General features: G+C 43.5%; 1 protein-coding gene across 1 annotated transcript in view; it reads right to left on the reverse strand.

Moving 5' to 3' along the window:
• LOC138663497 (oocyte zinc finger protein XlCOF22-like) overlaps positions 1-22,885 on the reverse strand; it is a 53,290-nt gene that overhangs the window by 5,234 nt on the left and 25,171 nt on the right. Inside the window, exons 3-6 of the mRNA XM_069749732.1 lie at positions 1,104-1,253; positions 795-974; positions 589-712; positions 408-505 (exon numbers count right to left, since the gene is read on the reverse strand). Coding sequence (XP_069605833.1) covers positions 408-505; positions 589-712; positions 795-974; positions 1,104-1,253 — 552 coding nt within the window. The remainder of the gene's footprint in view (positions 1-407; positions 506-588; positions 713-794; positions 975-1,103; positions 1,254-22,885) is intronic.

Below are 22,885 nucleotides of genomic sequence, written 5' to 3' on the forward strand. Positions count from 1 at the left end.
TCCGCACCGACTCACGGTGCGGAGGCGCTCCCTCTGCGTCCCAGAGCTTCCAGCAAGCAAGACAACAAATTAAATAGCAAGCTGGACAGAAAAATAGCAAACCAAAGAAATACAAGCTGGAACTTAGCTTCTGATGGGAAGACAGGTCACAAGAACGATCCAGGAGTGAACAGACCAATACTGGAACATTGACAGGTGGCATGGAGCAAAGATCTAAGTGGAGTTAAATAGAGCAGCAGCTAACGAATTAACCTCATCACCTGTGAAACTCAGAAACACCCACCAGAGGAAGTCCATGGACAGAACCAGCCGAAGTACCATTCATGACCACAGGAGGGAGCCCGACAACAGAATTCACATCACTACACATCATAGGGGAGATCTCATGACACCTTCTCTCCATCTACCTGATGATCCTGAGGAACACTTGGATCTTCTTGTTTACAGTCCTCTGGAAGAAGAGGACGGGGACATCTCTCTGGTGTTGTCCTCTTACTGGATAGATCTGAAGGAAACACATTCAAGGGCTGAATTCATTATTTACATACAGATAAATATAGGCTGTGTGTATTTAGTCCTGTCTATTACCTGGTGATGTGAGGGGTTGAGGAATCTCCATCATGATTTCCTTGTATACATCTTTGTGCCCCTCTAAATACTCCCACTCCTCCATGGAGAAATAGACGGCGACATCCTGACACCTTACAGGAATCTGACACATACAATGATACCATCATCACCTGATCCCTTCATAGCATTACTGTATAATGTCCCAACATTCCCAGCAGAGTCACCTCTCCAGTCAGCAGCTCAATCATCTTGCAGGCGAGTTCTAGGATCTTCTGGTCATTGATATCTTCAGAAACCAGGGGGTTACATGGTGGCCTTAGGACTGGACTCATGGGTCTTCCCCATCCCTCAGACACAGGGTCCTGACATCGCTCACTAGAGGTCTTCTTTACTACTGTGTAATTCTGGTCATGGAGAGACACATTAATAAATTTCACTACAGACATTTCCAGACTCCTCACCTCTCCAGTTCTGTCCATCTGTTATTCTCATAGATAAGAATGAGGTAATGTGACTTCATCAGAATCTCTCACCTCTCCAGTAAGCTGGAAGAGGATCTCTAGGGTGAGGTGTAATATCCTCTCCCCCATCTTGTCTCTGTCCATATCCATTCTTGATGGGTAATTCATGAAAATTGTCTTATATAGATGATCTTCACTGAGAGGATCTGATATTGTAGAGACCTGAAAGAGAAGATGAGCCGTTGTAACATCATTAAATCCTGAGTAATAATACAATTACTGGAGATAATAAGGGAAACACATGAGGAGATAGAACGTGTAGATTTTGTATTCTCTAGGCTTTTATGGACTGGAACATAAGTTGAATTGCTGGCTAAGACATCTTCATGCTCCCAATGACTGGCTATGTTTCTGTTATGATCTGGTGGTTTAGGAACAACATGAGACAAGCTCTGAAGGAGGTGGTATCTGTACTGACCGCAGACCCTGAACCTAGCAGCGCAACTAGAAATAGCCGTGGGGGGTACCTGACGCTCCCTAGACCCCTCGGCACAGCCTAAGATCTAACTTCCCCTAAAGATGGAAACAGGAAACCTATCTTGCCTCAGAGAAAATCCCCAAAGGAAAGATAGCCCCCCACAAATATTGACGGTGAGAGGAGGGGAAAATAACATACGCAGAGATGAAATCAGATTTTAGCATAGGAGGCCAGTCTAGCTTGATAGATAGGACAGGAAAGGATACTGTGCGGTCAGTATAAAAACTACAAAACAATCCACACAGAGTTTACAAAATCTCCACACCTGACTAAAGGTGTGGAGGGTAAATCTGCTTCCCAGAGCTTCCAGCTAACAGAAAAAAAACCATAATAACAAGCTGGACAAATATAGAATGCACAGAACAATAAGTCCACAACATGTGGACTGAAATGAGCAAAGCCAGAACTTATCTTAGCAGAACTGGTCAGGAAACCAGGAGAATCCAAGCAGAGATGTGAATCCAGCCAGAAAACATTGACAAGTGGCATAGGCTGAAGACTAGAGCCAGGTTAAATAGCAGAGCCAGGAGAGACGATTAGTGAAAGCAGCTGCTAAAGCTAAACCCAAGGAGCAGCAGTTCCACTCAAAACCACCAGAGGGAGCCCAAGGGCAGAATTCACAAAAGTGCCATTTACAACCACCGGAGGGAGCCCAAGAACGGAATTCACAACAGTACCCCCCCTTGAGGAGGGGTCACCGAACCCTCACCAGAGCCCCCAGGCCGATCAGGACGAGCCAAGTGAAAAGCACGAACCAAATCGGTAGCATGGACATCGGAGGCAACAACCCAAGAATTATCCTCCTGGCCATAACCCTTCCACTTGACAAGACACTGGAGCCTCCGCCTCAAAAAACGAGAATCCAAAATCTTCTCAACCTCATATTCCAACTCTCCCTCAACCAACACCGGGGCAGGAGGGTCAACCGAGGGAACAACGGGCACCACATATCTCCGCAACAAAGATCTATGGAAAACATTATGAATGGCAAAAGAGGCTGGAAGAGCCAAACAAAAAGACACCGGATTAATAATTTCAGAAATTTTATAAGGACCAATAAACCGAGGCTTAAACTTAGAAGAAACCTTCATAGGAACATGACGAGAAGACAACCAAACCAAATCCCCCACACGAAGCCGGGGAACAACACGCCGACGGCGGTTAGCAAAACGTTGAGCCCTTTCCTGAGACAATGTCAAATTGTCCACCACATGAGTCCAAATCTGCTGCAGCCTGTCCACCACAGAATCAACACCAGGACAATCAGAAGGCTCAACCTGCCCAGAAGAAAAACGAGGATGAAAACCAAAATTACAAAAGAATGGTGAAACCAAAGTAGCCGAACTAGCCCGATTATTAAGGGCAAACTCGGCCAACGGCAAGAAAGACACCCAATCATCCTGATCAGCAGACACAAAGCATCTCAAATAGGTCTCCAAGGTCTGATTAGTTCGCTCAGTTTGGCCATTAGTCTGAGGATGAAACGCCGAAGAAAAAGACAAATCAATGCCCATCCTAGCACAATAGGCCCGCCAAAATCTAGAGACAAACTGAGAACCTCTGTCAGACACAATATTCTCCGGAATGCCATGCAAACGAACCACATGCTGAAAAAACAATGGAACCAGATCTGAGGAGGAAGGCAACTTAGGCAAAGGTACCAAATGGACCATTTTAGAGAACCGGTCACAAACAACCCAGATAACAGACATCTTCTGGGAAACAGGAAGATCCGAAATAAAATCCATGGAAATATGCGTCCAGGGCCTCTCAGGGACCGGCAAAGGCAAAAGCAACCCACTAGCGCGGGAACAGCAAGGCTTGGCCTGGGCGCAAGTCCCACAGGACTGCACAAAAGCACGCACATCGCGAGACAAGGAAGGCCACCAAAAGGACCTAGCAACCAAATCTCTGGTTCCAAAAATCCCAGGATGACCAGCCAACACTGAACAATGAACCTCAGAAATTACCTTACTTGTCCATCTATCAGGAACAAACAGCTTCCCCACTGGACAGCGGTCAGGCCTATCGGCCTGAAATTCCTGAAGCACCCGGCGCAAATCAGGGGAGATAGCAGAAAGAATCACCCCCTCCTTAAGAATGCCAACCGGCTCAAGGACTCCAGGAGAATCAGGCGAAAAACTCCTAGAGAGAGCATCAGCCTTAACATTCTGAGATCCCGGAAGATACGAGACCACAAAATCAAAACGGGAGAAAAACAGGGACCATCGAGCCTGTCTAGGATTCAGCCGCTTGGCCGACTCGAGGTAAATCAGATTCTTATGATCGGTCAGGACCACAACACGGTGTTTAGCTCCCTCAAGCCAATGTTGCCACTCCTCAAACGCCCACTTCATAGCCAACAACTCCCGATTGCCGACATCATAATTGCGTTCCGCAGCCGAAAACTTTCTGGGAAAAAAAGCACACAGTTTAATCAAAGAACCATCAGACTCCCTCTGAGACAAGACGGCCCCTGCCCCAATCTCAGAAGCGTCGACCTCAACCTGAAAAGGAAGAGAAACATCCGGTTGACGCAACACAGGGGCAGAAGTAAATCTGCGTTTAAGCTCCTGAAAGGCCTCAACAGCCGCAGAGGACCAATTCGTCACATCAGCGCCTTTCTTCGTCAAATCAGTAAGGGGCTTAACCACACTGGAAAAGTTGGCAATGAAACGGCGATAGAAATTAGCAAAGCCCAAAGATTTTTGAAGACCCTTCACAGATGTGGGTTGGATCCAGTCATGAATAGCTTGGACCTTAACAGGATCCATTTCTATAGACGAGGGAGAAAAAACAAAACCCAAAAAAGAGACCTTCTGAACGCCGAATAGGCACTTAGACCCCTTCACAAATAAAGCATTATCACGAAGGATCTGGAACACCATCCTGACCTGCTTCACATGAGACTCCCAATCATTGGAAAAAATCAAAATATCATCCAAATATACGACCATGAATTTATCAAGATAATTGCGGAAAATATCATGCATGAAAGACTGGAACACAGATGGAGCATTAGAGAGCCCAAATGGCATCACAAGGAATTCAAAATGGCCTTCGGGCGTATTAAATGCAGTTTTCCATTCATCACCCTGTTTAATACGAACAAGATTATATGCCCCTCGGAGGTCAATCTTAGTAAACCAACTAGCCCCCTTAATCTGAGCAAACAAATCAGTAAGCAAAGGCAAGGGGTATTGGAATTTGACCATGATCTTATTAAGAAGACGATAATCAATACAGGGTCTCAAGGAGCCATCCTTCTTAGCAACAAAAAAGAAACCCACTCCCAATGGTGACGAAGAGGGCCGAATATGCCCTTTCTCCAAAGATTCCTTAACATAGCTCCGCATGGCGGCATGCTCTGGCACAGACAGATTGAAAAGTCGGCCCTTAGGGAACTTACAACAAGGAATCAAGTTAATAGCACAATCACAGTCCCTATGTGGAGGAAGGGAACTGGACTTGGGCTCATTAAATACATCCTGGAAATCCGACAAAAACTCAGGGATCTCAGAAGAGGGGGAAGAGGAAATTGACATCAAAGGAATGTCACTATGTACCCCCTGACAACCCCAACTAGTCACAGACATAGTTTTCCAATCCAGCACCGGATTATGTTCGTGTAACCATGGAAATCCCAGCACAACAACATCATGGAGGTTATGCAACACCAGAAAACAGCAATCTTCCTGATGTGCAGGAGCCATGTACATAGTCATCTGTGTCCAATACTGAGGTTTATCCTTGGCCAAGGGTGTAGCATCAATGCCCCTCAAAGGAATTAGGCTCTGCAAAGGCTGCAAGGAAAAACCACAGCGCCTGGCGAATTCTAAGTCCATTAAGTTCAGGGCAGCGCCTGAATCCACAAATGCCATGACAGAAAAGGACGACAATGAGCAAATCAGGGTCACAGATAAGAGAAATTTAGGCTGTATAGTACTAATGGTAACAGACCTAGCTACTCTCTTAGTACGCTTAGGGCAGTCAGAGATAACATGAGCTGAATCACCACAGTAAAAACACAGCCTATTCTGACGTCTGAATTCCTGCCGTTCTATTCTAGTCAAAATCCTATCACATTGCATAGGTTCAGGACTATGCTCAGAGGATACTGCCATATGGTGCACAGCTTTGCGCTCGCGCAGACGCCGATCAATCTGAATGGCTAGAGACATAGATTCGTTCAAACCGGCAGGCGTAGGAAAGCCCACCATAACATCTTTAAGGGTTTCAGAAAGACCTTTTCTGAAAATAGCAGCCAGAGCCTCTTCATTCCATTTAGTGAGCACAGACCATTTTCTAAATTTCTGGCAGTATAACTCTGCCGCTTCCTGACCTTGACACAGGGCCAACAGTGTTTTCTCAGCATGCTCTACAGAGTTAGGTTCGTCATATAATAATCCGAGTGCTTGAAAAAATGCGTCTACATTCAATAATGCCGGATCCCGTTTCAAGAGAAAAAGCCCAGTCTTGCGGATCACCACGCAGCAAGGATATGATGATTTTCACCTGCTGAATGGGATCACCTGAAGAACGGGGTTTCAAAGCAAAAAACAATGTGCAGTTATTTTTAAAGTTCAAAAACTTGGATCTGTCCCGAAAGAACAAATCCGGAGTAGGAATTCTGGCCGGAGTCTGGACAGCATAGTCCTGGATACTCTGTACTCTTGCAGCAAGTTGATCCACACGAGAAAACAAACCCTGAGCATCCATGCCAGAGCATATATCCTGCACCACCCAGATATCAAGAGGAAAAAAGAGGCAAACCAGAGCACAGAAAAAAAAATGGTTCAGAACTTTCTTTTCCTTCTTTTGAGATACATTTAATTCATTTTTGGCCACTTGTACTGTTATGATCTGGTGGTTTAGGAACAACATGAAACAAGCTCTGAAGGAGGTGGTATCTGTACTGACCGCAGACCCTGAACCTAGCAGCGCAACTAAAAATAGCCGTGGGGGGTACCTGACGCTCCCTAGACCCCTCGGCACAGCCTAAGATCTAACTTCCCCTAAAGATGGAAACAGGAAACCTATCTTGCCTCAGAGAAAATCCCCAAAGGAAAGATAGCCCCCCACAAATATTGACGGTGAGAGGAGGGGAAAATAACATACGCAGAGATGAAATCAGATTTTAGCATAGGAGGCCAGTCTAGCTTGATAGATAGGACAGGAAAGGATACTGTGCGGTCAGTATAAAAACTACAAAACAATCCACACAGAGTTTACAAAATCTCCACACCTGACTAAAGGTGTGGAGGGTAAATCTGCTTCCCAGAGCTTCCAGCAAACAGAAAAAATCCATAATGACAAGCTGGACAAATATAGAATGCACAGAATAATAAGTCCACAACATGTGGACTGAAATGAGCAAAACCAGAACTTATCTTAGCAGAACTGGTCAGGAAACCAGGAGAATCCAAGCAGAGATGTGAATCCAGCCAGAAAACATTGACAAGTGGCAAAGGCTGAAGACTAGAGCCAGGTTAAATAGCAGAGCCAGGAGAGAAGATTAGTGAAAGCAGCTGCTAAAGCTAAACCCAAGGAGCAGCAGTTCCACTCAAAACCACCAGAGAGAGCCCAAGGGCAGAATTCACAAAAGTGCCATTTACAACCACCGGAGGGAGCCCAAGAACGGAATTCACAACAGTTTCTTACTGCTTCAGCAACTGATTGGCTGTAGGAATCACAAGTTCGTTGGGAATGACTAGGAAATATAGAGACTGGCGGGTGACCCAAGCAGCAATGGTATTTTTTATTATTTTACAACATACAGCGTTATTTCCTGACATCTACTAATAAAACCTATGTATTTAGGCCACAGACAACAAGCAGCTTCTTCCTCGGAGTCGGCAGCTGAATACGTTCCTCACAGACTCATCTTCCATAACGCTAATTCTCTACTCATTTACCGACACTGGAATTGGCATTAGCAATACTGCAGGAGATATTCATTACACGTGACAGGAGAAATAACTACTTCATGATGAGGACGACATCTTCATCTACTACGGTCTAGAAACAGATTTGTCCAGAGTCCGTCACTGACTCCATCACCACCAGCCGTCTATATGAAGGTTTCCCGTCTTCCCCACACTGTAATCTTCTATCACGTTAGATCTCAGGTCTGATTCACACACAGAAGTTTGAGGCTTTTAGAAAAGCTTGTTTGTAAGAACAAGACAGGAGTTGTTTGACGTCATTATCTCCATGTACAGTGTTTTATTTTCTCTTTATATTAGGTTTTAATAGCTTTTTTTGTAGGCTTCTTTATATTACATGAAAAATACCCTAAAAAAATTGGGGATGCAGGTACTGTGGAAAAATTATACTGTGTGTGGGAGCCAAGAAACTGGCACTGTACGGTATCAAGAATGGGATAAGTGAGGATTTATTATCTAGTGGTTTGGGTGGAAGAATATTGTGTGGGACATCTTGTACTATCATAATGTGTGGGTGATACTGTGGGAACATTATTCTGTGTCTGGGGGCCAAGAAAGGGGCACGGTACTATGAGAGTAATACAGGTTTCCTTGGCTCCCGTCTTTCATAGTTGGGTTGTTTGTATCTATCAGTGGAAAAGGAACAAAACCATTGTGATTCTTATAAGGAGACAACACAAAACTCCCTAAATATAATATTTTATAACACCCCCACAATCTGTGACTCTCCAGGGTAAATCGCTTTCTCAACATTGGATTAGAGCTGATACTATGAAGCTAAAGAGACTAAACACACTTTCTGTCACATCCATAGTTGGGCACTTTTCCGTGATCGTCAGAACTGTCCGAGGATTATTAGAGGTGATAGTTCCCCCCAATTAGAAGGGACACCTGTGGATATTGGGGTCTTTACCTGCTACATTTCTCATGGGATTTACTTGGTGAAGTGCTGGAATCACTTTCCAACAAAGGGTTAAATGGCGTCTGTAACTTCAATGTCTTTCTATGAAGCTTCTTCTCTGAACTTTCTTCCTTTGTTTTCTGCCATATTTCTATTACTCTCCGGAATCAGGAATGTATTAAGTTCTATGGAGACTGCGGAGAAAAAATAATTTCGAATTCTGTGTTTCCAAGATTCTTCTTGTGGGAATTGGCTGCCATATCCCCTGTGCAATATATTTCTAGTATTATTGGTTTATAATACAGTAATTCAATGGACATGAGATGGTTGTTTGTTTATCTCTCTTTTCTCTTGTTTTCTTGTGTTATGTATTATTTTTATGTAACGTACGTGCATTTGTTCTGACATTTGACATCTGATGGATCTTATGTCACGAATTTGACAGGATCTTCTCCTGAATTTTTTAATAGCATTTACAGGTGGAACCAGTCCTGAAAGCAGAAAATCCAGCAAGTATTTACAATATATTCATGCAAATTCCCTGAAGTGTCATCAATTGTATCTAGTAAAACGCTTAAGTTCTTGTTACTCGAATCCAGTAGTTTGGAGAGGCTTGACTCGAGTACCAAGTATAATGCAAGTCAATGAGAAACTCAAAAAGTTTTCAAGAAGACTCAAACAAGAGGGCAGGAAAATCGCTGAAATGGATTAAAAGAGCGCTCAAATGGAATAGGAACAGCTTTGAGAAGATACCTGGACACATCTCGTACTTCCAGGTCACAGTCTGACCAGGAGTGACCTATGAAGTGTCTTTCTCACAACAAGGCTCAAAATGTTGTCTTATATTAACCCAATGACACGATGCGGCCAGCCAGTCACAGTAAAGCCAACATGGCTATGGCATTACCTTATATGGCAGGCAATAATACAGAAATAATATTTCAGGAGTATAAAGATCTAAATAAGAAATGTAAAAAAGAAATCAAGCTAGCAAACTTATCCAAAGAGAAACAAATTGCCAGCGACATTAAACTAAATCTCAAAAAATGTTATAAATCCATTGTGATGAAACAGCTTTTTTTCTTAATTAACCAAACATCTATTTTCAGCAAGCCGGGAAGAATAGACTTATCCATTTGTTGACTTTTAAATTTTTGTGTTTCTTTCTTCTTGGTCAAAAACACAGTCTTTTGTTTATATAAGCCTGTAATATTGACTTGTAAGTTGACATTTGATGTAACATTTTGTGCACACAGGATAACTGAATAATGATGTTTGCTGATATGTTGATTACACATTGTCCAGGCCAGATAGCTTGTTGGCTTGCAAAACAGAGACGGAAAAACTATGCAAATGAATTAAATAATCAAATTATGCAAGTTGATTTCATCACTATTCTTCCCCTTTACCTGTGAATGCTGGCTTGAATGACACTTGTTAACAATAAAAAGAGGTTACTTGCCTCTGTAACATGAGACAAATATTCAGCCAAGACATCCAAAGAACCAAAGACTCTCTTTACAGGAGAGCAATAAAGACATCATAGCTTCATCACAAGGGAAACAGAATTGTCATTCTACAGGATGCCAGCTTAGGGGAACATGGCCCCTGTTGAAAGAATGCAGGTTTGCTCCATTGACCATCACTGAACCATGAATACATTTAGGGAAGTCAGGATTTGGACCCTCCGGTCACTTGAGCCTCATGGATACATTTCTGAAAGTCAGGAATGGAACTCACTAGTCATCTGGCTCCATAGAGATTTTCGGAGAAGCCAGGTTTTGAATCTCGGGTTAACTGGCCTTGTACCTCAATAGACTGTCATCTTCCTAAGCTTAAGAATGCTGTTAGAGAAATCAGCGCAAATAGGGTCTTATCCAATGCAAAGAGAATTGATATAATCAAATTCTACTAATCAGATGGAGCTTTTGATAAAGCATATAAAGTTATCCGCTGCAGCAGAACCACGGGTCAGCAAGTGACCATGCTGTAGATGAATGAACGGGTAAATGTGGATATAATCTGTGCTGCTGAATAGATGTAAGTCCAGATGTATTTAAATTTAAGAAAGAATTATACTGCCTCTGCACAAATCCCTGGACAGACCGCACATGGAGTACTATGTACAGTTATGGGCACTTGTGCTCAGGAAGAATATAATGGAACTAGAGTGAGTACAAAGGAGGGCAACAAAATTAATAAAGTGTACGGGGGAACTACAATACCCAGAGAGATTAGCAAAATTAGGATTATTTAGTCTAGAAAAAAGATGACTGAGGTGCGATCTAATAAACATGTATAAGTATATAAGAGGACAATACAAATATCTCTCCAAGGATCTGATTATACCAAGGAAGGTGACGGTCACAAGGGGGCATTCTCTGCGTCTGGAGGAGAGAAGGTTTTTTCACCAACATAGAAGAGGATTCTTTACTGTTAGGGCAGTGAGAATCTGGAATTTCTTGCCTGAGGAGGTGGTGATGGCGAACTCAGTCGAGGGGTTCAGAAGAGCCCTGGATGTGTTATATCACCTGATGGTTAAACTAACAAGGACAAGCTCTGGGAAGTGGGAGCTCTGCTGACTGCAACCCCTAATCCTATCACACACACTAGAAATAGCCGTGGAGCGTACCTAACTCTACCTAGACGCCTCTTCACAGACTAAGAGCTAACTAGCCCTAGAGATAGAAAATAAAGCCTACCTTGCCTCAGAGAAATTCCCCAAAGAAAAAGGCAGCCCCCCACATATATTGACTGTGAGTTAAGATGAAAGTTACAAACACAGAAATGAAACAGGTTTCAGCAAAGGGAGGCCAGACTTACTAAACAGACTGAGGATAGGAAAGGTAACTTTGCGGTCAGCACAAAAAACTACAAAAGACCACACAGAGTGTGCAAAAAGACCTCCGCACCGACTCACGGTGCGGAGGTGCCACTCTGCATCCCAGAGCTTCCAGCTAGCTAGGCAAAATCATGATAGCAAGCTGGACAAGAAAACAATGAACAAATAATTAACTAGCAGGGACTTAGCTTCTGCAGGAGTAGACAGGTCACCAGAAAGATCCAGGAGCGAACTGAACCAGTACAAGAACATTGACAGCTGGCATGGAGTAACGATCTGAGTGGAGTTAAATAGAACAGCCAGCCAAAGAATAAACTAAGTCACCTGTGGAAGGAACCTCAGAAGCAGCAGCTCCACTCACAGCCACCAGAGGGAGTCAATGGACAGAACTCGCCGAAGTACCATTCATGACCACAGGGGGGAGTTTGATAACAGAATTCACAACAGGATGTCTTCCTGGAGCATAACAATATTGTATCTTACAGTTATTAAGTTATTTAGAAGGAACGTTGATTTGGGGATTTATTCTGACGAAATGTCTTTCTTCGGCCTTGCTAACTATGTTAGGTGGTAAAGGTGCTTTATTCAACGCGTTTCGAAGTCTAGCGACTTCTTTATCAGGAAATACCACACGAATACAGAGTCAGAAGTAGGATACTGCCTTATATACAAAATTTGAAATAACGGCACCAATGGGATCACCTGATGAGCAAATATTTAAACATTGAAATTTCATGGTATTAACCAAATTTTCCGAATTTTTTTATTTTTTCATCTTTGCACTATGGAATAGGAAAATTTGGTTAATACCATGAAATTTCAATGCTTAAATATTTTACTCAAATATACATCAATTCTTGAATATATCATGTGCTATATCTGTGAACTCTGACATTGTCTGTTTGTCAGGTGATGTCAATGGCACCGTTATTTGAAATTTTGTATATATAAGACAGTATCCTAGTTGCTTAGACTTCAAAACACGTTGAATAAACCACCTCTCTTTATGTGAAATACATCTGGGCATACATCTATTCAGCAGCACAGATTATAGCCACATTAACATGCTCATTCATCTTCCTAGGCTTGTCATTACCTCCTCTCTGTGTGCATGCCACAGGTGGGGCCGTCGGCCCTGGAAGCTCTGAGGTAACAGCTGGGCAGGCCAGACAGGTGCTGGTAGTGGGGGACTCAATTATTAGGGGAACAGATTGCCCTATCTGTCACAAAGACAGGGATTGTCGAACGGTGTGCTGCCTACCTGGCGCTTGAGTCCGACACATCGCTGATCAGGTGGACAGATTACTGGGAGGGGCTGGTGAGGACCCAGTGGGCATGGTGCACATCGGCACAAATGACAAAGTTAGAGGTAGGTGGAAGGTCCTTAAAGATAATTTCAGGGAATTAGGCTGCAAGCTGAAAGCAAGGACCTCCAACGTGGTATTTTCCAAAATACTGCCTTTACCACGTGCCACACCAGAGAGGCAACGGGAGGTTAATAAGTGGCTCAAGAATTGGTGTAGGAAGGAGGGGTTTGGGTTCCTGCAGAACTGGGCCGACTTCTCAGTTGGCTACAGGCTCTACGCTAGGGATGGTCTGCACCTCAATGCGGAAGGTGCAGCTGTGCTGGGGGAGAAAATGGCTAGAAGGTTGGAGGAGTGTTTAAACTAGGAATTGGGGGGGAGGGTATTCATTTTATAGGAGGGGAAGATAGTGCAGACAGAGACCTGGGCACAAATAAGGAAGTTGGGGGTGGCGGTGGCATGGGGGTGGGGTTAGAGCAGTTAATAATTTAAGAAAGAATAGAGGTACAGAGAGGAACATCAAGTGCATGTATACTAATGCCAGAAGCCTCGCCAACAAAATGGACAAATTAGAACTAATGTTGTTGGAGCATAATTATGACATGGTAGGGATATCTGAAACATGGCTGGATGAGAGCCATGACTGGGCTGTTAACTTGCAGGGTTATAGTCTGTTCAGAAATGACCGTACAGATAAGCGAGGGGGAGGGGTGTGTCTATATGTAAAATCGTCCTTAAAACCCATCCTGCGTGATAATATAGGTGAATTTAATGAAAATGTAGAATCCCTGTGGGTGGAGATAAGGGGAGGGGGAAAAAATAATAATTTACTGATAGGGGTTTGTTATAAATCTCCAAAAATAATGGAAGCAATGGAGAATATCCTCGTAAAGCAAATAGATGAAGCTGCGACTCAAGGAGAAGTCATTATTATGGGGGACTTCAACTACCCTGAAATAGATTGGGGAACAGAAACCTGCAGTTCCAGCAAAGGTAATCAGTGTTTGACAACTATGAGAGACAATTACCTTTCACAACTGGTTCAGGACCAAACAAGAAGGGGGGCACTGCTAGACCTAATATTAACCAACAGGCCAGACCGCATAGCAAATATAAGGGTTGGGGGTCACTTGGGGAATAGCGATCACAAAATAATAAGTTTTCATGTATCCTTTAAAAAGATGTGTAATAGAGGGGTTACAAGGACACTAAACTTCAGGAAGGCAAATTTCCAACGGATGAGAGAGGATCTTGGTGCAATTAACTGGGACGATATCCTGAGACATAAAAATACACAAAGAAAATGGGAGACGTTTATTAGCATCCTGGATAGGACCTGTGCACAGTATATACCGTATGTGAATAAACATACTAGAAATAGGAGGAAACCAATATGGCTAAATAGAGCTGTAAGAGGCGCAATAAGGGACAAAAAGAAAGCATTTAGAGAATTAAAGGAAGTAGGTAGTGAGGAGGCATTAAATAAATACAAAAAATTAAATAAATTCTGTAAAAAGCAAATCAAGGCAGCAAAGATTGAGACAGAGAGACTCATTGCCAGAGAGAGTAAAAATAACCCCAAAATATTCTTTAACTACGTAAATAGTAAGAAACTAAAAAATGATACTGTTGGCCCCCTTAAAAATAGTCTGGGTGAAATGGTGGATGAGGATGAGGAAAAAGCCAATATGCTAAATGACTTTTTTCATCAGTATTTACAAAAAAAAATCCCATGGCAGACAAAATGACTAGTGATAAAAATTCCCAATTAAATGTCACCTGCTTAACCCAGCAGGAAGTGCGGCGGTGTCTAAAAATCACAAAATTGACAAATCTCCGGGCCCGGATGGGATACACCCTCGAGTACTGCAGGAATTAAGTACAGACATTGATAGACCATTATTTTTAATCTTTAACCCCTTAGCGACCGCCGATACGCCTTTTAACGGCGGCCGCTAAGGGTACTTAAACAACAGCGCCGTTAATTAACAGCGCTGTGGAAAAAGTGAATAGCGCCCCCCAGAGGCCGATTTTCTCCGGGGTCTCGGCTGCCGGGGGTAGCCGAGACCCCAGAGAACATGATTCGGGGGTTTTTTAACCCACCCCGCATTTGCGATCGCCGGTAATTAACCGTTTACCGGCGATCGCAAAAAAAAACAAAACGCGATCTCTTTTTAATTTCTCTGTCCTCCGATGTGATCGCACATCAGAGGACAGAGAAAAGGGGTCCCAGGTGGCCCCCCAATACTCACCTATCTCCCCCGATGCTCCTCGTGTCTCCCGGTGGGCGCCGCCATCTTCAAAATGGCGGGCGCATGCGCAGTGCGCCCGCCGGCCGGCCCCGCGAAAATCTTTGGGGTCTCGGCTGCCGGGGGTAGCCGAGACCCCAAAGAGCATGATCGGGGTCGGTTTTACCGACCCCTGTTTTGCGATCGCCGGTAATTAACTGTTTAAGTAAAGTGTAATTCTCTGTCCTCTGATGTAATCGCACATCAGAGGACAGAGAAATAGGGGGATTCGGGGACCCTACAATACTCACCTGTGTCCCTGGATCCTCTTGCTGCTCCTCCTGGCCGCCGGCAGAAGAAAATGGCAGGCGCATCTGTCTCCATCTGCCGGCCGGCAGGAGAACAGCAGTTGGGGCTAAAATTAGGGTTAGGGGTAGGGTTAGGGGTAGGGTTAGGGGTAGGGTTAGGGCTAGGGTTAGGGATAGGGTTAGGGCTAGGGCTAGGGTTAGGGCTAGGGTTAGGGTTGGGGCTAAATTTAGGGTTAGGGTTGGGGCTAAATTTAGGGTTAGGGTTGGGGCTAAATTTAGGGTTAGGGTTGGGGCTAAATTTAGGGTTAGGCTTCTTTCACACTTACGTCGGTACGGGGCCGTCGCAATGCGTCGGCCCGACATACCGACGCACGTTGTGAAAATTGTGCACAACGTGGGCAGCAGCTGTAGTTTTTCAACGCATCCGCTGCCCAATCTATGTCCTGGGGAGGAGGGGGCGGAGTTACGGCCACGCATGCGCGGTCAGAAATGGCGGATGCGACATACAAAAAAAGTTTCATTGAACGTTTTTTTGTGCCGACGGTCCGCCAAAACACAACTGATCCAGTGCACGACGGACGCGACGTGTGGCCATCCGTCACGATCCGTCGGCAATACAAGTCTATGGGCAAAAAACGCATCCTGCGGGCACATTTGCAGGATCCATTTCTTGTCCAAAACGACGGATTGCGACGGATGCCAAACGACGCAAGTGTGAAAGTAGCCTTAGGGCTAGGGTTAGGGTTGGGGCTAACGTTAGGGCTAGGGTTGGGGCTAAAGTTAGGGTTAGAGCTGGGATTAGGGTTAGGGTTTGGATTAGGGTTGGTATTAGGGTTAGGGTTGGCATTAGGGTTACGCTTGGGATTAGGGTTAGGTTTGGGATTAGGGTTAAGGTTAGGGTTGTGATTAGGGGTGTATTGGGATTAGGGTTAGGTTTGAGGTTAGGGTTGAGATTAGGATTAGGGGTGTGTTGGATTTAGGGTTTTGATTAGGGTTATGGTTAGGGTTGACATTAGGGTTGTTTTGGGGTAAGGGTTGTGATTATGGTTAGGGTTAGTGATTAGGATTATGGATCAGGTTGGGATTAGGGTTAGGGGTGTGTTGGGGTTAGGGTTGGAGCTAGAATTGGGGGGTTTCCACTGTTTAGGTACATCAGGGGGTCTCCAAACACGACAGCCAATTTTGCGCTCAAAAAGTCAAATGGTGCTCCCTCCCTTCTGAGCTCTGCCGTGCGCCCAAACAGTGGGTTACCCCCACATATGGGGCATCAGCGTACTCGGGATAAATTGGACAACAACTTCTGGGGTCCAATTTCTCTTGTTACCCTTGTGAAAATAAAAACTTGGGGGCTACAATATCTTTTTTGTGAAAAAATTTTTTTTTTTATTTTCACGACTCTGCATTCTAAACTTCTGTGAAGCACTTGGGCATTCAAAGTTCTCACCACACATCTAGATAAGTTCCTTGGGGGGTCTAGTTTCCAAAATGGGGTCACTTGTGGGGGGTTACTACAGTTTAGGTACATCAGGGGCTCTGCAATCGCAACATAATGCCCACAGACCATTCTATCAAAGTCTGCATTCCAAAAAGGCGCTCCTTCCCTTCCGAGCTCTGCCGTGCGCCCAAACAGTGGTTTACCCCCACATATGGCGCATCAGCGTACTCGGGATAAATTGGACAACAACTATTGCAGTCCAATTTCTCCTGTTACCCTTGTGAAAATAAAAACTTGGGGGCTAAAAAATCTTTTTTGTGGAAAAAAAAATATTTTTTATTTTCACGGCTCTGCATTATAAACTTCTGTAAAGCACTTGGGCATTCAAGGTTCTCACCACACATCTAGATAAGTTCCATGGGGGGTCTAGTTTCCAAAATGGGGTCATTTTTTGGGGGATTTCTACTGTTTAGGCACATCAGGGGCTCTCCAAACGCGACATGGCGTCCGATCTCAATTCCAGCCAATTCTACATTGAAAAAGTAAAACGGCACTACTTCTCTTCCAAGCTCTGCGGTGCGCCCTAACAGTGGTTTACCCCCACATATTGGGTATCAGCGTACTCAGGAGAAATTTCACAACAACTTTTGTGGTCTAATTTCTCCTGTTACCCTTGTGAAAATAAAAATTTGTGGGCAAAAAGATCATTTTTGTAGAAAAAATGCGATTTTTTTTTCACGGCTCTACATTATAAACTTCTGTGAAGCACATGGGGGTTCAAAGTGCTCACCACACATCTAGATATGTTCCTTAAGGGGTCTAGTTTCCAAAATGGGGTCAATTGTGGGGGGTTTCCACTGTTTAGGCACATCAGAGGCTCTCCAAACGCGACATGGCGTCCAATCTCAATTCCAGCCAATTCTACATTGAAAAAGTAAAACGGCGCTCCTTCACTTCCAAGCTCTGCGGTGCGCCCAAACAGTGGTTTACCCTCACATATGGGGTATCGACGTATTCAGGAGAAATCGCACAACAACTTTTGTGGTCTAATTTCTCCTGTTACCCTTGTGAAAATAAGAATTTGTGGGCGAAAAGATCATTTTTGTGTAAACAAAAGCGATTTTTAATTTTCATGGCTCTACGTTATAAACTTCTGTGAAGCACTTGGGGGTTCAAAGTGCTCACCACACATCTAGATAAGTTCCTTAAGGGGTCTAGTTTCCAAAATGGTGTCACTTGTGGGGAGTTTCCACTGTTTAGGCACATCAGGGGCTCTCTAAACGTGACATGGCGTCCGATCTCAATTCCAGCCAATTCTGCATTGAAAAAGTCAAACGGCGCTCCTTCACTTCTAAGTTCTGCGGTGCGCCCAAAAAGTGGTTTACCCCCACATATCGGATATTGGCGTATTCAGGAGAAATTGCATAACAAAATTTATGGTTACATTTCTGTTTTTACACTTGTGAAAATAAAAAAAATGGTTCTGAATTAAGATGTTTGCAAAAAAAAGTTAAATGTTCATTTTTTCCTTCCACATTGTTTCAGTTTCTGTGAAGCACGTAAAGGGTTAATAAACTTCTTGAATGTGGTTTTGAGAACCTTGAGGGGTGTAGTTTTTAGAATGGTGTCACACTTCGTTATTTTCTATCATATAGACCCCTCAAAATGACTTCAAATGTGATGTGGTCACAAAAAAAAATGGTGTTGTAAAAATGAGAAATTGCTGGTCAACTTTTAACCCTTATAACTCCCTAACAAAAAAAAATTTTGTTTCCAAAATTGTGCTGATGTAAAGTAGACATGTGGGAAATGTTATTTATTAACTATTTTTCGTGACATATTTCTCTGATTTAAGGGCATAAAAATACAAAATTTGAAAATTGCAAAATTTTAAAAATTTTCGCCATATTTCCGTTTTTTTTCATAAATAATCACAAGTAATATCGAAGAAATTTTACCACTGACATGAAGTACAATATGTCACGAAAAAACATTCTCAGAATCAGTGGGATCCGTTGAAGCGTTCTAGAGTTATAACCTCATAAAGTGACAGTGGTCAGAATTGCAAAAATTGGCCTGGTCATTAAGTACCAAATTGGCTCTGTCACTAAGGGGTTAAAGACTCCATAATAACAGGGTCTGTACCACAGGACTGGCGTATAGCAAATGTGGTGCCAATATTCAAAAAAGGGGACAAAAACTGAACTCGGTAATTATAGGCCAGTAAGCTTAACCTCTACTGTGGGTAAAATCCTGGAGGGCATTCTAAGGGATGCTATGCTGGAGTATCTGAAGAGGAATAACCTCATGACCCAGTATCAGTACGGGTTTACTAGGGACCGTTCATGTCAGACTAATCTGATCAGCTTCTATGAAGAGGTAAGTTCCGAACTGGACCAAGGGAACCCAGTGGATGTAGTGTATATGGACTTTTCAAAAGCTTTTGATACGGTGCCACACAAAAGTTTGATACATAAAATGAGAATAATGGGGATAGGGAAAAATATGTGTAAGTGGGTTGAGAGCTGGCTCAGGGATAGGAAACAAAGGGTGGTTATTAATGGAGCACACTCGGACTGGGTAGCGGTTAGCAGTGGGGTACCACAGGGGTCAGTATTGGGCCCTCTTCTTTTTAACATATTTATTAATGACCTTGTATGGGGCATTCAGAGTAGAATTTCAATATTTCCAGAAGACACCAAACTCTGCAGGGTAATCAATACAGGGGAGGACAATTTTATATTACAGGAGGATTTATGTAAACTAGAAGCTTGGGCTGATAAATGGCAAATGAGCTTTAATGGGGATAAATGTAAGGTCATGTACTTGGGTAGAAGTAATAAGATGTATAATTATGTGCTTAATTCTAAAACTCTGGGCAAAGCTGTCAATGAAAAAGGCATAGATGCTCATGAGGAGAACATAATTTTACCTCTATACAAGTCACTAGTTCGACCACACTTAGAATACTGTGCACAGTTCTGGTCTCCGGTGTATAAGAAAGACATAGCTGAACTGGAGCGGGTGCAGAGAAGAGCGACCAAGGTTATTAGAGGACTGGGGGGTCTGCAATACCAAGATAGGTTTTTACACTAGGGGCTATTTAGTTTGGAAAAACGAAGACTAAGGGGTGATCTTATTTTAATGTATAAATATATGAGGGGACAGTACAAAGACCTTTCTGATGATCTTTTTAATCATAGACCTGAAACAGGGACAAGGGGGCATCCTCTACGTTTGGAGGAAAAAAGGTGTAAGCATAATAACAGACGTTGATTCTTTACTGTAAGAGCAGTGAGACTATGGAACTCTCTGCCGTATGATGTTGTAATGAGTGATTCGTTATTTAAATTTAAGAGGGGACTGGATACCTTTCTGGAAAAGTATAATGTTACAGGGTATATACACTAGATTCCTTGATAGGGCGTTGATCCAGGGAACTAGTCTGATTGCCGTATGTGGAGTCGGGAAGGAATTTTTTTCCCCCAAGGTGGAGCTTACTCATGGTTTTTTTTTGCCTTTCTCTGGATCAACATGTTAGGGCATGTTAGGTTAGGCTATGGGTTGAACTTGATGGACTTACAGTCTTCCTTCAACCTTAATAACTATGTAACTATGAGTCAGCGGAAAGGTGAGATTAACCCCCAAACTGCTTGTGCTGTAACGATTTCCACTGTCCAACACCACCATTTTTTTGCAGAGACAGTGGAGGTTATATTTTTGTGCATCAGCTGTGTAGCTTATTAGGCTGCCTTATAAGGCTCCCTGATAGCTGCATAGCTGTTTGCACGCTGCTGTGCAAACCAACTGCTTTTTGAAAAACAAAAGTCCTGTTGCTCCTTTGTGCACAGTTCTCTTGTTTATTTGTCCACACTTTTGTGTGCAGCAGTCCTTTTTATTGCTGTAATACTTGTCCTGAGATCATTGTAGGGAGACTGAAATTGTACTACAGTCCTTGTATTTTTTCATATATCTTCCAGCCACTTTCTGCCACTTACATTGTGTTGTTTTATACACTGGGCCTGAGTTTTGGTTCAGTCTCCCCCCAAAAAAGTGAGATTCAAATTCTCACAAAGTGGATATACTTCAGTCCTGTTAGTTTGTCGTATATCAGCCAGCCACTTTCTGCCACTTGCATTGTGTTGTTTTATGCACAGGGCCTGAGTTTTGGTTCAGTCTCCCCCCCAAAAAAGGGAGATTTAAATTCTCAACAAGTTTATATACACCTTCTTCCTTGTTTTACAGTACCATATAACGGTTGTTATTTTGGTTAGATTTTCCAAAAAATGAGGAAGTCTGATGGAAGAGCCCGTGGGCGGTGGTTGCCAGCTGGTACTGATGGTGATGGTGGTGGTGCATCTGGTGGTAGTGGCAAAAGCACAATAGCACCTAAGGCTGGAGGTGTTGAACCAGCGTCATCGTCTGGCTACACAAGGCCTCGAAGGTCCCCTTATCTGGGAGTAGGAAAACAGCTTTTAAAGCCGGAGCAGCGGGAAAAAGTTTTGGCTTTCCTTGCTGACTCAGCCTCTAGCTCTTTCGCCTCCTCTTCAGAAAGTTCCAAATATAAAAGCAGCGAGTCGTCAGTGGATGCTCCAGGTCAGGAGCAAGATGTTTCCTTGTGTCCTTCACCCAAACCAAAAGTGAAGGATGCATCAGGCGACACTACAGGTTACTCCATGGAGCTCTTTACACATACCGTGCCTGGGTTAGAAAGGGAAATTGTTAACTACCCATTACAAGATGAATCGGGCATGGAGTGCACTGATGCACAGCCACAGCTAGATTATAATGCTGTTCCATTGACTCAGATCACTACATTGCCCTCGCAGTGTACTGAGCCAGAATCTGACCCTGATGAGACTATGTTGCCCATCCCCAACGCTATAGCACCTTACATGGTGACACAGAGGAAGGTGCACATGACATTGAAGAGGAGGTGATAGATGACCCAGTTGTTGACCCAGATTGGCAGCCATTGAGGGAAGAGGGTGCCGCTGCCAGTAGCTCAGAAGCGGAGGAGGATGATCCGCAGCAGCCATCTACATCGCAACAGCTGTCATCTGGCAGGCCCGTATCATGCCAAAAACGTTTGTCAAAAGCGTGGCCATCCGGTGAAAGTAGCACAGCGTACAATGCCTGAATAGGTATTCCATAGTAGGAAGAGTGTATTGTGGCAATTTTTTGTAAATCAAGTTTATTGATTTGCATGTAAATAACACAGTTATAATCGGATGTTTAAATGCAGTTATAGGCACATACAGGATTGTGAGATTGATACAAAAATGAACAGCTGTATACTAAAAGTTTCAACACTCAAACATTGATCAACAAATCATTAAAGTTGTAACTTTGTGAACAAGTTACCTCTGACTTAATCAGAGGCCTAATAGCTTGAAAAGATTGCTTATGATGTATACATCAGAGGCTCCCACTATTCAGCCAACGACCAGCTCCAGGTGGGGCCAAGCCGCCGGATGAAAGCAAGAGTGCCTAGGCGCGTCCGAGCACTCAATGTCAGTTATGGAATCTGTTGTGAATTCTGCTTTTGGGCTCCCTCCGGTGGTTGTAGATGGTATTGCAGTTGTCCCTGGGCTGCAGTCTTGGACAGGTGTATCTGCTAATTGCAATTCTGACTGGGCTATTTAGCTTTGCAGGACTCATTAGTCCATGCCAGTAGTCAATGTTTCTTTGGAAGTGTTGGATCTCTGCCTGGCCTCTCCTGCTTAGCTGCCAATTCAGCAAAGATAAGTGTCTGTTTCTTTTTCTGAAGCACACATGCTGTGTGCTTATTTTCAGTGCTGATCTTTTGTTTCTATTTGTCCAGCTTAGACTGTGTCAGTTGTTTTTCTCAGTCTGGTTGGATTCTCTGGAGTTGCAGATATAATCTCCACATCTTTAGTTAGGTGGTGGAGTTTTGTATTTTCTGCTGTGAATATTTTTGTAGTATTTTTTATGCTGACCGCTTAGTATCCTGTCCTGTCCTTTTCTATTTAGCTAGAAGTGGCCTCCTTTGCTATAGCCTGTTTTCTGCCTGCGTGTGTTATTTCCCCTCCTACTCACAGTCATTATTTGTGGGGGGCTTCCTATCCTTTGGGGGTCTACACTGAGGCAAGATAGTTTTCTTATTTCCATCTTTAGGGGTATTTAGTCTTTCGGCTGTGTCGAGGTGTCTAGGTTTTCTTAGGCACACCCCACGGCTACTTCTAGTTGCAATGATAAGATCAGGGTTTGCGGTCAGTATAGTTACCACCTACTCCAGTGAAGGTTTTCATGCTGCTCCAAGGCCACCTAATCATAACAGTACTACTGGCCAACAATGAGTTAAATGCATCTCAGAAGAAGGGAGGAAAGGT

Source organism: Ranitomeya imitator, chromosome 2 (genome assembly GCF_032444005.1).
Source record: "Ranitomeya imitator isolate aRanImi1 chromosome 2, aRanImi1.pri, whole genome shotgun sequence".
NCBI classification, from domain to species: domain Eukaryota; kingdom Metazoa; phylum Chordata; class Amphibia; order Anura; family Dendrobatidae; genus Ranitomeya; species Ranitomeya imitator.